Source organism: Gambusia affinis, linkage group LG01 (genome assembly GCF_019740435.1).
Source record: "Gambusia affinis linkage group LG01, SWU_Gaff_1.0, whole genome shotgun sequence".
NCBI classification, from domain to species: domain Eukaryota; kingdom Metazoa; phylum Chordata; class Actinopteri; order Cyprinodontiformes; family Poeciliidae; genus Gambusia; species Gambusia affinis.
Genome location: NC_057868.1, coordinates 42,749,402 through 42,762,341, shown reverse-complemented (window position 1 = coordinate 42,762,341; position 12,940 = coordinate 42,749,402). Strand labels below are relative to the sequence as shown.

Genomic DNA, 12,940 nt, shown 5'->3' with positions numbered 1-12,940 from the left:
CAAGCAAACACCACCTCTAATTTGTTCAGTGTAGAGTTGTATGCGCTACATGCAATGTGTGTCTTGTAAAATAAAAACTAAATCTACTGTTGTGTTGATGCCAAGAGCGGCTATATTGAAACACAAAGTCGACATTAAGTCTGAACCGGGAGTAGCCGGGGTTGCTCCCAGTGGGAAATCTGACTTCGGAGAGAGTTCCAGTTGATTTTTCCTACTGGGAAGTTGGCAATTGGGAAGCAGCTTAACTACCTACTCAGCATGCCAATGTCTTGCTCAGGCCTGCTAATGAGCCATCATTTGAGGCTCATTTCAAGCGGTGTTAAAACAGGGAGATAACTACACCATGCAGGATGCATTTTTTTTAATCTCCTCATAGGGTAGTTTTCTGTTTTCTTCCACATCATTCTCTTTTGCTTCTTGTATTAGAGCTTTTAAAATATGTATCTGTGCATCTTCAATTAGGTTCACCACTCCAATAAATGTTCATTATTCTTCTAAATATTGTTAGGAACTACCCATTTTACTCTCAAATTATAGACAGATGGACTATATTCTTTTGAGTCTTGGTCTTTAAATAATGCATTTTTTTCACCGTCAATGATGTCTATGACTAAATATATCTGCTATAATTTTGGACACACTCATTTCAATAAAAGATTTAATCAGAATCAGTAGCTTGTACATTTTGACTTTTGGTTATACGTCACACTACTTTGAACCCAGCTGAATTAAGATTCTAATCCACATCAAAAAACATTTTCTAAACAGAGAATCACATCAACTCATATTCAGTTGATGCTCAATTTATTTTTAACACTTGTTTGAAAAAAAGAAAAAAAAAAACTTTAGTGCAAATCAAACAGGAATTATTCAAGAACATGATTTTAAGTTATTAATAAATATACATGACTCAATTTACATTTTTAAAATGCTACAAGCACTTTTCACAGTTCGGCATCTGTCTCCCAGTCTATTCTGTAAATCCAAAAGGTTTCAGCCAGAACCAAAGAAACAACAGCTTGGGCTGGAAAGGCCAGAAAAAAATTAAATAAAATTAACAGATACAGAGACTTTATCAAGTTTCAGATTACAAAATTAATATTTAAATCTCACACAAAATAATTACCCTGTATAGCAGTTATTTTTCCAAACTTTTAGTTGATATAAGAAACAAAATCTTACATAAAACAAATACTATTTGATTTAGGACACTGTGCAACAAATGTTTTTATATTCCAGAAGAATTTCATCTGCTAGCCAAAAACAATTTTTGAAAGTACGAACAAAAGTGAAGTGCTTGTGTGTTCCAGATGAAAAACAAACAATATCACATTTTCAATCACTGTAGGGATAACGAAACACCACAAAACAAATGTTTGATAAGTATTTGTGATAAGATGTGCAAAACAAAGCATAAAGAAGAGCGTATGTTAGATGAAAATGCACAGACACCAAATATTGGGATTGTTTCAGTCAAAGATGCAACTAACTAATAGAAACACAGTACTTCTATTTGGGGTTGCGGTCCAAATGCATCAACTGGCAAGATTTCTCAGTTGTAGAGAATTTGTTTACATAAATCTGTAAATACATGAGAAAACACGCATTATCGCACTTAACTTAAAAGATGTTCATATGCTATACCCTCTGAACAAGAATTACACGTAGCTTAGATGTGAAAGTAAATTTCAATAAGACAATGGTTTATAATTAGCTAAAGCAGCTAAATAAATTCTTCATCTGAGAAACACTGAAAGATTATACACTTTCACTGTTGTCATGCTGTATTTTACCATTTTAATTAAATTTCATGGCACACAAGAGCATTCTATTCAAACTCATTTAGTAGCAGCTGGGCGTCAAAAAATGCCTTTAGCATTAATTTCAGTAAATATTACATTCACAGCAATTATGGAAAACCCACTACTCCTGACTGTCTTTCTAAAAATTAATGATTACAAAACATAGGACTTAAGATATGAGGTTCAGGCCAAGGTTACATTATATTGTGCTACTGCTTGAAACTCAGGTTTTTTGTAACTTCAGAAAAAAAAAAATCTCCAAATGTACAATTTCTGAACAGTAGACATGCCTTCTCTTTACTCAGATTGCTGACCGTACCCCTCAGAAAAAAAGGTTCATGATCAGATTCAGTATTGAAGTTGTATCAACATAATCCATCTTAAATCTGTGTAGGGAGAACAGAAGCTCACAGACAGCATGCAGTAAGAATTCAAACCAAAAGGCAACAGAGTACAAAGAAAAAGTGCAAATGCATGCCAGAAATGATTGCCATCTGCCATGCTCTCTAAACCGCCCATCAAGAAGGAAATGCGAGGAGCTCAGTTCATCCTACTTCCTTTTCCAGTTTGTAGCATGAAGCAGCTAGATTAACTTCGAGTGCAACTCCAAGCTATTGACACAGCAAACTTATGCAATGAAGAATTCAGTTTTCCTCAAAATCTCAAGCTACTAAAATGGCATTCACACATTCTCTCAAGTTCGCATTACAGGCCTATTTTATCCGTTCTGTAATCAGTCATTTATTGTACAGTATAATGCAGTCTACAGGTCTACTGGGTTTCCAGTGTGATTACCCGTACTTCTCCCTGTAGGATAACGGAGAGTGTTTCATACAGTGGAGTCCTGAAACAACAACAGAATACAGAATTAAAGTTATGAATGGAAAACATAACAAATCATCAGGCTTTATGTATATTGGCCTTCACACAAGCTTTACCCCTGGTAAAAAATGCAACCAAAGACACATGGAGAATGGTAAAAGCCAAAAAAGAAATTCTACATCCAGAAAACACCAGCAAAGAGGAAAATCTTTTCACCAAGATTACAACTACTGGATCCTCTGTGCTTATTTGGGAGTCATACCAGAAAAAGATCTCGTTTGTCCTACCATAACAAATCCTACCACCTTGTTTGTCTGCATGGCAACATTATCTCAGAATTTTGAGGAAAAGTGATCCCAAACACACATCAACAGAAATGGATCACCAAACATAAAATCAACCCTCCACTTTTCTATATCAATTATACTATTGGTGCAAATGTAATTACCTGCATATTCCTGGAGGATTACTCATGTTCTCAAGGTGAGGTTTTCTGCTCGGGGCAGCTTTTAATGGCTCCAGAAGCAACTTCTTCAGTCTGAGCAGCAGCAGATTCATCTGTCAGAGGGACACTCTGCGGAGGCTTCAGAATAGTGATTTTAATGGGAATTCCTTTGATGCTGTGCTGCACTCTGCTGTACTGCCGCAGAGACGGGTTGAAAGTGCGAATGGGAACTTCTGTCAGCGCGGGCGCCTCTTGTTTGGGCTGTATGCTCTCCTTAATGATGATTTTACTTCGTTTGCTTGAGAAGACGGTTTGTACTGGAAGAATGGCAGGTCTCTTTGTAGAGCCAGATGTCTGGAGTCTTGTGTTATGCCGAGGCGGGGATTGCAGTTTCTCTTTTAAATGGGAAACTCCTCGATGCGAATGTTCGTTGTTCTCTTTTGTGAGAGAGATTCCTCCCTCTTTCCTTTTTTTCATCTCTTTGGGCTTTTTGGGGCAGACGGCCATGTGTTTGGTTCTGCTGCGGCGCATTGTGAACTCTCTGTTGCAGTGAGTGCAGACAAAAATTTCTACCTGTGCAGGTGACAGTTTGTTCGCTGAAGAAATTGACTTATTTCTATGTGGCATAATCCTCTGGACAAACTTCTTCTTCCTTTTATTAAGTATTTTGATCTTGACTGGTGGCTCTTGATTTGGTTTGGACCGGTTTCCCTGACTGACTCTGATTGAAGTATTTAGTCCATTAGCAGAGTTTGTCGTAGACAAAACTCCATTCTGGGTTTTTGCAAAGTGGCGTAAGGGGACAGGATTTTTTCTAGGCGTGTATCGCTTCTTATCGCTTGCATTTGCACATGCCAAGATGTGCTTGTGCAGCTCTGGCATGTTGTCAAAGCTTTTCCCACACTTGGTGCACCGAATAGCTGTGCTAAAGGTTTGTGGGATGTTGTGGGTGGTGAAGTTTGTAGCTGAAGCAAGTGACCCTGCAGGGGATCTGTTATGGTAAGGAAAGGGAGGCGGCTTAAAGCTGGGATAATGCTGGTTTATGCCAAGACGAACATCAGGCCCTTTGATCTTACCTCCATCTGAAGTCATGATCTTAATTGTTGTAAAGAGCTCATCAGCAGTCATGTCAACGTCGCATTCTTCCTTTTTGACAGATTTTTTTGATTCCTCTGGTGACTTTGTGACTGAAGGATCTGTATTGATTTTAGTTGTGTTGTTGTAGTTCTGAGGTCTCAGTTTACCCTTTTCTTCTTCCGTGTATGAGCACTGCTGCCCAGGATGCAGTTCATTTTGATGCTGCTTCAGATTGCAAAAGTAGACAAATTCTTTTGTGCATGCACTACAAACGTAGGTCTTTCCGACGCCGTGAAGACTCGATCGATGGTCGAGTAGCGCGGATGGCTTGCCAAACAGCAGAACGCAGAACTCACATTTGTAGGGCCATTCATCTGCATGGTCAGCCACATGATGGCCAAGTTCTTTCATTGAGTGGAAGAGCTTTTCACACACATTGCAAATGAAATTCTTGGTGAAAGTCTGCTCCTCTGCATCAACTGCTGTCTCATTTGAGAGTTCTTCCTCAGTTTTGTCAGGAGGAGGGGAAGGAGGAGAAGGAGGTGTTGTGGTTTCAGACACAGAAACAGGCCCATCAGATACTTCCTCAACTGTTTTTGTAGGAAGCTCCATACTAACAAGCCCTGGTTCAGGTTTTGAGTCTGCCACAGGAGGAGAATCAGACATCACTGGGGTGTTAGATGTCAGGGTTACAGATTCTGGGATGGCAGATGCAGGAACAGGAGGGTCCACAGGTTGAGGGTCAGGTAAAGATGTGACTTGTTGTTCTAACTGACTGATGACCATCTGAGTGGGTGCTAGAGGCTCAGCTGTGTTCTCTTGTAAAGTTATTGCAGCTGGCACAATACTTCCTGGAGCTTCAAGAGCTATGGTACACTCTATTAAGACGGTGTTGCTGGCTAATTTGAGTAGGGAATCATTTAAGGTTACAGTGGGTGGGAACGACACTTCTGACACAGAAGCAGATTCAACCATTGGCTGGTTCAGTGCAATCTGATCAGTGAGAAAGACGTGGCTAGGTAGATTCAGGGTTGGATCAAGTGGCTGGGAGAGAGTGACGATGTTTGCTGAGTTGGCAGAGGCAAATGCAGTAGTTAAATCACACTGTGATGAATTTAACGGATTTTCTGTGCAAATCACCAAGGGTTCTGGAGATATGTTTGGGGCAAGTACCTGGATTGGTTGGTTTGAGGGGTTGGAAAGAGACGAAGGTGGAGCCAAAACTGTGATCAACGAGGGAGCAGCAGGGAGAACGGTGCGAGTGACTGGAGAAGCAAATGCTATGGCGCACTCTGGAGATGGTTCCAAGGCAAGAGGAGTAAGCGACGCAGGTGATCGAGTCAGAGAATTTGGGGGTAAGGTCAGTCCATAAACAAGTCCCTCAGCAACATGTTCCAATGGGTCCACAACATCTAAACCTGTTATAAGAGTCAAGTCTGTAACTACAGGTGTTTCTGGATTAACATGGCTTATCATTTGATCCTCACTACTTATTAAGACCTTTTCCGCCACATTTGAATTTGAACCCAATTCACCAGGGCTTTTTCTTTGTAAACTCAAATCTAGCGCAGCATCAGCTGATGCTTCATCTTCATTTCTTTTGACTGTATTAGAAAGATCCAGGGGTTGCTGATTACATGGATTACCACCAGTCGCTGGGGCCCAACTCTCTGACAAAACAGGACTCTGTTCTGGCACAGCTACAGATTGAGTTGCATCATTATTCTCATTTCCTGTTTGTTGGACAGGCGAGTTACACTGAGCATCAATCTGTCTTTTATTTCCATCACCCAAATCTAACGGATCTGGCTCTCCCGTTTCTTCATTTGCTGCAAGAATTTGCTGTGAGGACCCAGTCGGAGAGCCAGTTCTTCTCCTAAACTTTCCAGTCCCAGAAGGTAGGACAGTGAGTGAAACAGGTGATGAAGACTTCTGTCCGTCAGTGATGAGGGCAACTGTAGGTTTAAAACCCTCCTGTTTCTCAAGAAGCTGCTTAAGTTTTGGAGACAGGAACACAGTGCGTTCCTCCTGAACAATCTCTGATTCTGTATTCTGAGGGAACAGATTCTCCATCAGTGACGACAGAAGTGATGATGAGGCTGAAGACATGACCACCTCAGACTGCAGTTCACTTTTAATTTGTGGTAAGAGAGGTGGTGTGGCGGTTCTTCTTTTGGATTGTTGTTGACCAGATGATTCTGTGTCTGTGTTTAAAACTTGGCTAATCTGGGAAGGGCCCAAAATTAGGGTGTCCATTCCAACTAAAGTTGATGACCCGGAGCAGATTTCCATTTCACAGTTATTTATTGTACTTGTTGATAGTATCTTTCCATCAATGTAAAAACTAAGATTCTCTGAAATATTATTAGACACATCTAGCATATATTGCTCTGCTTGTTCTCCATTATTTTCCAAAACAGCAGTGGAAATAGTTTTCATGGCCTGTGTCTGTTGTTGAAATGATTCACTTAGTAGAGCTTCAGGTACTTCCTCTTGTGTCAGCTTGGCATTTTGCTTCACTGTAGGATGCAGTTGGTTATCAGGGATCCTGCCCTCCTGATGCTGTCTGTTCATACTTGTGGATATCTTCTCTGGAGACTTGCAAGGATGATGAACATGCATGTGTCGTTCCAAGCCTTGTTGGCAGGTAAAGCATCTGTTACAGTGCTGACACACAAAAGCTTTTTTATCTGTATCTTTGATGGGGAGCTTGTGAGAGTATAAGTGCTCCCAGCTGATATCTAGTTGTTCTTGTGTATCCTCCGTGTCTCTACGTTCAGAGATGTACAAGTGGGAAGAGTCTTCCATCCTCACTTAGCATATGTATATAGTTGTCTGATCGATGTTTTTCCACACAGGATAGTGGTAGAAGTCATACCTATTAAGATGAAAAAGAAAATACTGTAATTCAGAAGTGTGATGCAGATCATTGAAGGGTTGTATTAAATCAACTTTAGCAAAATAGAAAAGAAACAAGACTACAAGAAGCATTAGCAATAAGAAACATTAGCTGGCTAATGTCGTTTGTGAATCTAAACATCATTGACCATTTTACGAGGTCAGTCCTACAAAGCTGAATGGACCCTTTAGTAACACAACCAATCATAAGTGCAACATGGTTAACAAGAAAACAACCTTGCCATAAGATAGAAACCAGATTTAAGCAATATGCATCAAATGTATTAATTCCAATGGAAAAAGGAATGTATAGAGCAGGAGTGGGCAACTCCAGGCCTCGAGGGCCGGTCTCCTGCAACTTTTAGATGCATCTTCAACACACCTGAGTCAAATAATGAGGTCATTAGCAGGACCCTCGAGAACCTGACTGCACTTAGGAAGTGATTTAGCTATTGGATTCAAGTGTGTTGGATCAGGGAGACTCTAAGAGTTGCAGGACACCGGCCCTCGAGGACCAGGATTGCCCACCCCTGGTATAGAGGGAATAAAAAGCTGTACCACATAGGAAAATTGTTTTACATGCAAAGAAAAAGAACAAGCTAAACTTATTTGTTAAGTTTACATCACAAATGCATCATACATTTCTGGAAAAATATCAAAACGTTAATCCAAAACAAAATGTGTCTAAACTGATACAGTATTGGATTAAAAAAAAAAATACTGTGGATAAAGTATGTCCCCCTTAAGGTTTTCCTTTGTAAATATCACATCACAAAAACAAATTAAATATTCAAATTCATTTTGGAAAGGAAAAAAAGCTAACTAAACCGACATAGACTAGGTAAAGAAAATAAAAATACAAAACATAACTACTACTAGTAGCAACAACTGTCATCAATGTGTTCTTCAGTTTTGTGTTAACTGTATTTACATGTTGTATTAAAATTAGTTTAATCTTCTTTAACATTTAAATGTAATATAACAGCAACAACAGAGGAATACCTTTTATAGAACTACACTTCTTATTTACAAATGTTTCTTTGAAAGTTGGTAAGGTTAATTTAAATATTTAGAGTGGCTTACCATTTTCACTGCAAGTTTAGAATGGGTGTTTGTGGACGTTTATGCAGATTTTTTGCTGAGGTTTTTCTGTTGGGGAAAAAACATTTAAAGGAAAACTGATCATTATTGTATGCTCCCAAAAAACAAAAAGAAGCACAATGTAATAATTAGCAATGGGGTGAAAGCAAACGGTACAAGTAGTAGTTCATTTTAACAAAACAAAAACAATCTGTTAAAAATAAAGCACATTAGAGGATAACAGAACAGGAAAATTCCCTTGAGAATACTACCTAGATATTCTTAAACATTATTTAAATGTCTTTTACATCAATAGTTATAAAATACTAGCAAAATATACAGTTGACAATTTTGACATAAACATTATGCTCTACGACAAAATGGCAGGCCTGTCATGTCTTATTTGAACCCATGAATCTTGTTTGGAAAACAAATCTCAACTTAAATACATAAGAAGCCTAAATCTAACGTCACAACATGCATTTCCAAAAACATATGTTTTAAAATGTGTATTTCGCATAATTATGCACACAATGCAGCGTTAAAGTACATAAAGATACGGGATGACATGTAAACAAATACTTTTTAAATAGATGTACATTTCCGTTATATTTACAGCACAATAATCCGGTGAATTCTTGTACAAGTGAGGCACTATTAAATATATTAGCAGAATCTATATCATTCAAGGGCCTACAGTAATGAATTAGTAGAAGCTATTTTAAAACATTCGGTTTCTAATTTAATTCCAGTAGGCTACAACAGATCTCTTTTTACCTCTATCACGTACATGCCGATAAATAACAGTTATTTTATTTTAATAAGTTAAAGGCAGGCAGGCGATGAGGTGCGCCTCCCCTGTTTCGGTGACGCTCCCCCGTCCTTGCTCCATTGCTAACAGCTCACACAACACGTTCGCACATTTACTCTGCTTACAGAGCCTGCTAGCTCCTCTTAATTTAAGGTCAACTAGATTTACGAACGCAAGCTTTTAACTATTTACCGAGCAGAATGCAAACACTAAGAAATTACTAAACCGACGTCTTCGAACAAAGCCTCATGCACCATTTTTAAAAAGGGAGTTGTTATCGACCGCTGTGTACGCATCTACCGATAGCTACAATGCTATTGCTAGCTTGTTAGCGTTTGCCAAGAATTAAAACCAAATGTTAACCGCGACATCCTCAAGTACAGCTTGGTGAATAAAATTTGTAAAGAAACAGAAGGTCTTTAAACATACACGTTGCTTCCAAAGTTCCAAATAGGTTTGAAACAGTCCTGTTGTGCACCTTGTAGACAGCTGTTTTTCCACTTTACTCTATCAACAAAATTTCGGCGTTCTGATTGGACAGAGAATTAGGATGCCAAAATATAACCAATCAGCGAGAGGCTTCTTAAAGTGGAATTTTTTAAAAGGACAAAAAGACTGTTCTGAAAATAAAATACACCTAAGCTGAACTAAACTATTATTGTGTTGTGTGAATGTAATTATTTTATTATTATAGAATTAAAATTAGTAATGCTGACACAGAATGTTTTTGAACACGGAAACCTGGATCGTGAAGCAAATTTGAATACTTGTGTAAATCTAAGATTATTTTATAATGTATCCGATCTTTTTTTTATTAACCTTTCTTATCCGATGTAATTGCCTTGAATTTGACGAGTTCCAAAAATATAAATGCTCATTTTAGATGGTTCAGTTGAAATTTTTGAAAAATATTTAAACAATTTGTTTTAGATCCCACGGAGAAAGTAACAGATATATTATTTAAAATCGTAGAAGGAAGGTGTGTCCCCCTTATACCCCCCAAAAAACAATCTGGAGCGCACTTCCGCGTGTCTATAAGAAAATGGTTGTTTCAAAGTAAAACTGGATAAAAAGTTTTACAGTAAAATTTCACTCGACAATCAACTGCAGATTTTTTTGTGATCTGGCATTATTTTATTAGATTTTTTTTATGCTGTCTGAATATCAGAAATATTATTCAGGACTTGTCAAAACTGGATAATGGGTTAAAGAAATGGCCCTAAAAACATTTCACTATATTTCTTGCCATTGTAGTGTGTTATCTTGACCAGGAGAGGGGGCAAAATTAAAAGACTTTGTTTCAATACAGTATTAAACAGGAGCGCACCTCAGCGTGTAAATGTAACATTTACAAATTTCCAGAGTAAGGATTATTTTTGAATGTGCAGTAATTTTTGGTATCCCACAGTAATGTATGACACCTATGTGCGCAACATATACAGTGATTACATTTGAAGTGTTATACAGCAATGCATGTACACTCTTTACATGTATTCAGGTAAAGAGATTACAAAATATCTGTGCACGAACACATTGTTTGATTAATTTGTTTGTATTAACTTGAACTATGCTTTATTTACAACCATTTCAAGTGATTATATTTCGAAGTGAGAGGGATTAAGCTTCTTTTGTTTGTAAACAAAAGAAATATTCGTTAACTTATAGCTTGTTTTCTAACAAAAAAGAAACAAATCTGTGAAAACCTTAAAATAGTTTAAAAACCAGATAAAAGGATGTGTACAAACCCATTCAGTATACTGAGAAACAATTTAGTACTAGTAAAACTAGTACTAACACAGATGGTGTTAGAATTGGAAGCCATTATTTCTGTTAATTATAATGATTTTTTCCACATACAGGTAATGTAAACACGACAATTAGAAATACAAAATTTCTATTTTCTAATCCTAAAAAAATGAGAAAATTTATATTTTCTCAGGTGTTTGTGAGTGTTTGTCTCTGTGTTGCCCTGCAATGGACTAGTAACCTGTCCCTTCAATTCCTTTTCCCCAAAAAATTATTTAAAGACTTATTTAGTTACTCAGGTAATCTTTGATATTAATATTAGTTAAGGATTTCTAGTGAAGCTTCCAGGAAGTATGTTGCACTGGTTTTAACTTAAAACTCATAGGTGCTGTGTAGATTTTTTTGGGCAATAGATAAATGGCAGCAATCTTGAGGTAATATTTCTAAATCTATCAGGGTAGTAGATGAGAATAATATTATTTCTAATAAACAGAAAACACCATTGTAAAATACAATAAACTCTTGGTTAAATATTCCAATTTTGATATCACTGTTGGATAAGAGCCACATTCCTATCCATCAATCATCTCTGTCATTTCTGTTTCACAGCTGTTCAGAAAACAGAAGACACATTGTACTGACATGCTGAAGATTAATAACAGGCAATAGTATGTGTTCTCCTCTCTGTTTTCCTTAACAATCGTCAATTGAATCCCAACAGTTGGATTTGTCTCAATCTCACACCTACGCTGACACAAAGCTAACTATTTGGCTTTCCGTGGCATTATTTCCAACCTGTAGGAGTTCTGCGGACCCCTCACTCCTGCCTGATGTACATCTGTGACATCGTGGTGCACATGGGTGGTGTTCTTATGGCACATGCATGGCATGACTCTCTTGTTATGTTGCATGTGGGTTGAGTGGTGTTTCACTGTGACACCACATGCCAGACCTCTGCGGGCCATAATGAAAGATCATAAATAACAGGCTTTACCCACCCTGCTAAGCCTTACTTTTTCCTTCTCTGTATTTTAGAATCAGCATTTTAAACCCCGCAGCTAACTTGCTGAAACAGCACAACGTGGAAAAAAAGTCATTGAATAAGCAATGATTTTTTATTATTATTATTTTTTAGTGGAAGTTTGGTTACGATTGTGTTTATTTATAGCATGTTCTAAGTTGTTGTGGACCTGCCAAAAGTTCTGGTGTGTCTTTCATAGATGATGGCAACTGCAGCTGGGAAACTTTAGTCAGCAGCTTGAAACTGGGTCCCTGTTGTTGTGGACAGGCGGAGCGTGGGATCACGTGGGGTTATTAGAAATTATAGATCACCTGTTGTGCACCTGGTGGGAAATGAGTGGGTGATGGGGGAGGTTTTACTTTTGCTGACCGCCGCCGCCGCCGCGCCACCACCTTAAGCTATTATGGTGTTTTTGTCCTTGATTACTGTCGGATCCGTTTATTTTTAGCCATGCCTTTTGGACACTTTTCTGTTTTTGGATGTTGATAAAATAAAACCCTTTTTAACTGCATCCTGCCTTGGAGTGTTGATCAGCTGGCGCGTCAACAAGATTTCCCCATTCAGCCGCTCAGCGACCTTATTTGATAGTCGCCTATATTGTCAGCAAAAAAAACTAACGACAATGGAGTCGCACAGCTGGACGTTAAAGCGAGCCCACACACCACCGCCACTATAACTACGAAAGAGGATCGTTGACAGAGAAGTAGAAGACGACAGTGGTATGTAACCTGAATGTTTGGTGCTGCGTATTGCTCTTTTAACGCAGTTTGGTTCTGCCACGAGAAGCTGTTGTTGTGACACGCCCCCCGCTATGTTTTGCTCTGAGGCTGCGACATTTTGGTGTGCGAGTGTGTGCTGTGGCTCTGCGTATGTTCAATAAAGTTTAAGGAGTCGCTGTTGCCTACAAGCTTCTTTTCTTTTGGATTAAAATGAGTAGATCGTCTGCTGTATCAGCTGTTGAGAAACCTGAAAGGGATAAAAGAGCGATCGTTCTCACTGAAAAAGCTCTCGCAAATAAAATTGAAACGATCCAAACAGAGCGGAAAAAGTGTGTAAAGAAAACGAAAGGTGTAATATCATCTCTTAAAGAGCTAATGAAAGATGATAAAAATTATTCACAAGTAAAATCATTACTGGATGAGTTAACAAACCTGTTTAAAGAGGCCATTATATTGCATGAATCTTTGCTGCCTTTAATTCCGCTTGATGAGCAAGATAAACAAAATACATGGTTTTCA

The 12,940-nt window shown here is 38.3% G+C and overlaps 1 protein-coding gene across 2 annotated transcripts; it reads right to left on the bottom strand.

Annotated features, from left to right (window-relative positions):
* Window positions 1-513: 513 nt before the first annotated feature.
* Window positions 514-9,460, bottom strand: prdm2a (PR domain containing 2, with ZNF domain a). 2 transcript variants are annotated; one of them, XM_044125580.1, is made up of 4 exons: window positions 9,365-9,460; window positions 8,128-8,193; window positions 3,073-7,024; window positions 514-2,646 (listed from the first exon to the last, which is right to left on the bottom strand). In XM_044125580.1, the coding sequence occupies exon 3, from the start codon at window positions 6,952-6,954 to the stop codon at window positions 3,103-3,105; it is 3,852 nt and encodes a 1,283-aa protein (XP_043981515.1). In that variant the 5' UTR covers window positions 6,955-7,024; window positions 8,128-8,193; window positions 9,365-9,460; the 3' UTR covers window positions 514-2,646; window positions 3,073-3,102. The 2 variants fall into 2 exon arrangements, with proteins under 2 accessions (XP_043981515.1, XP_043981525.1); XM_044125590.1 differs by lacking the exon at window positions 9,365-9,460 and adding an exon at window positions 8,902-9,318.
* Between the last annotated feature and the right edge of the window lie 3,480 nt (window positions 9,461-12,940).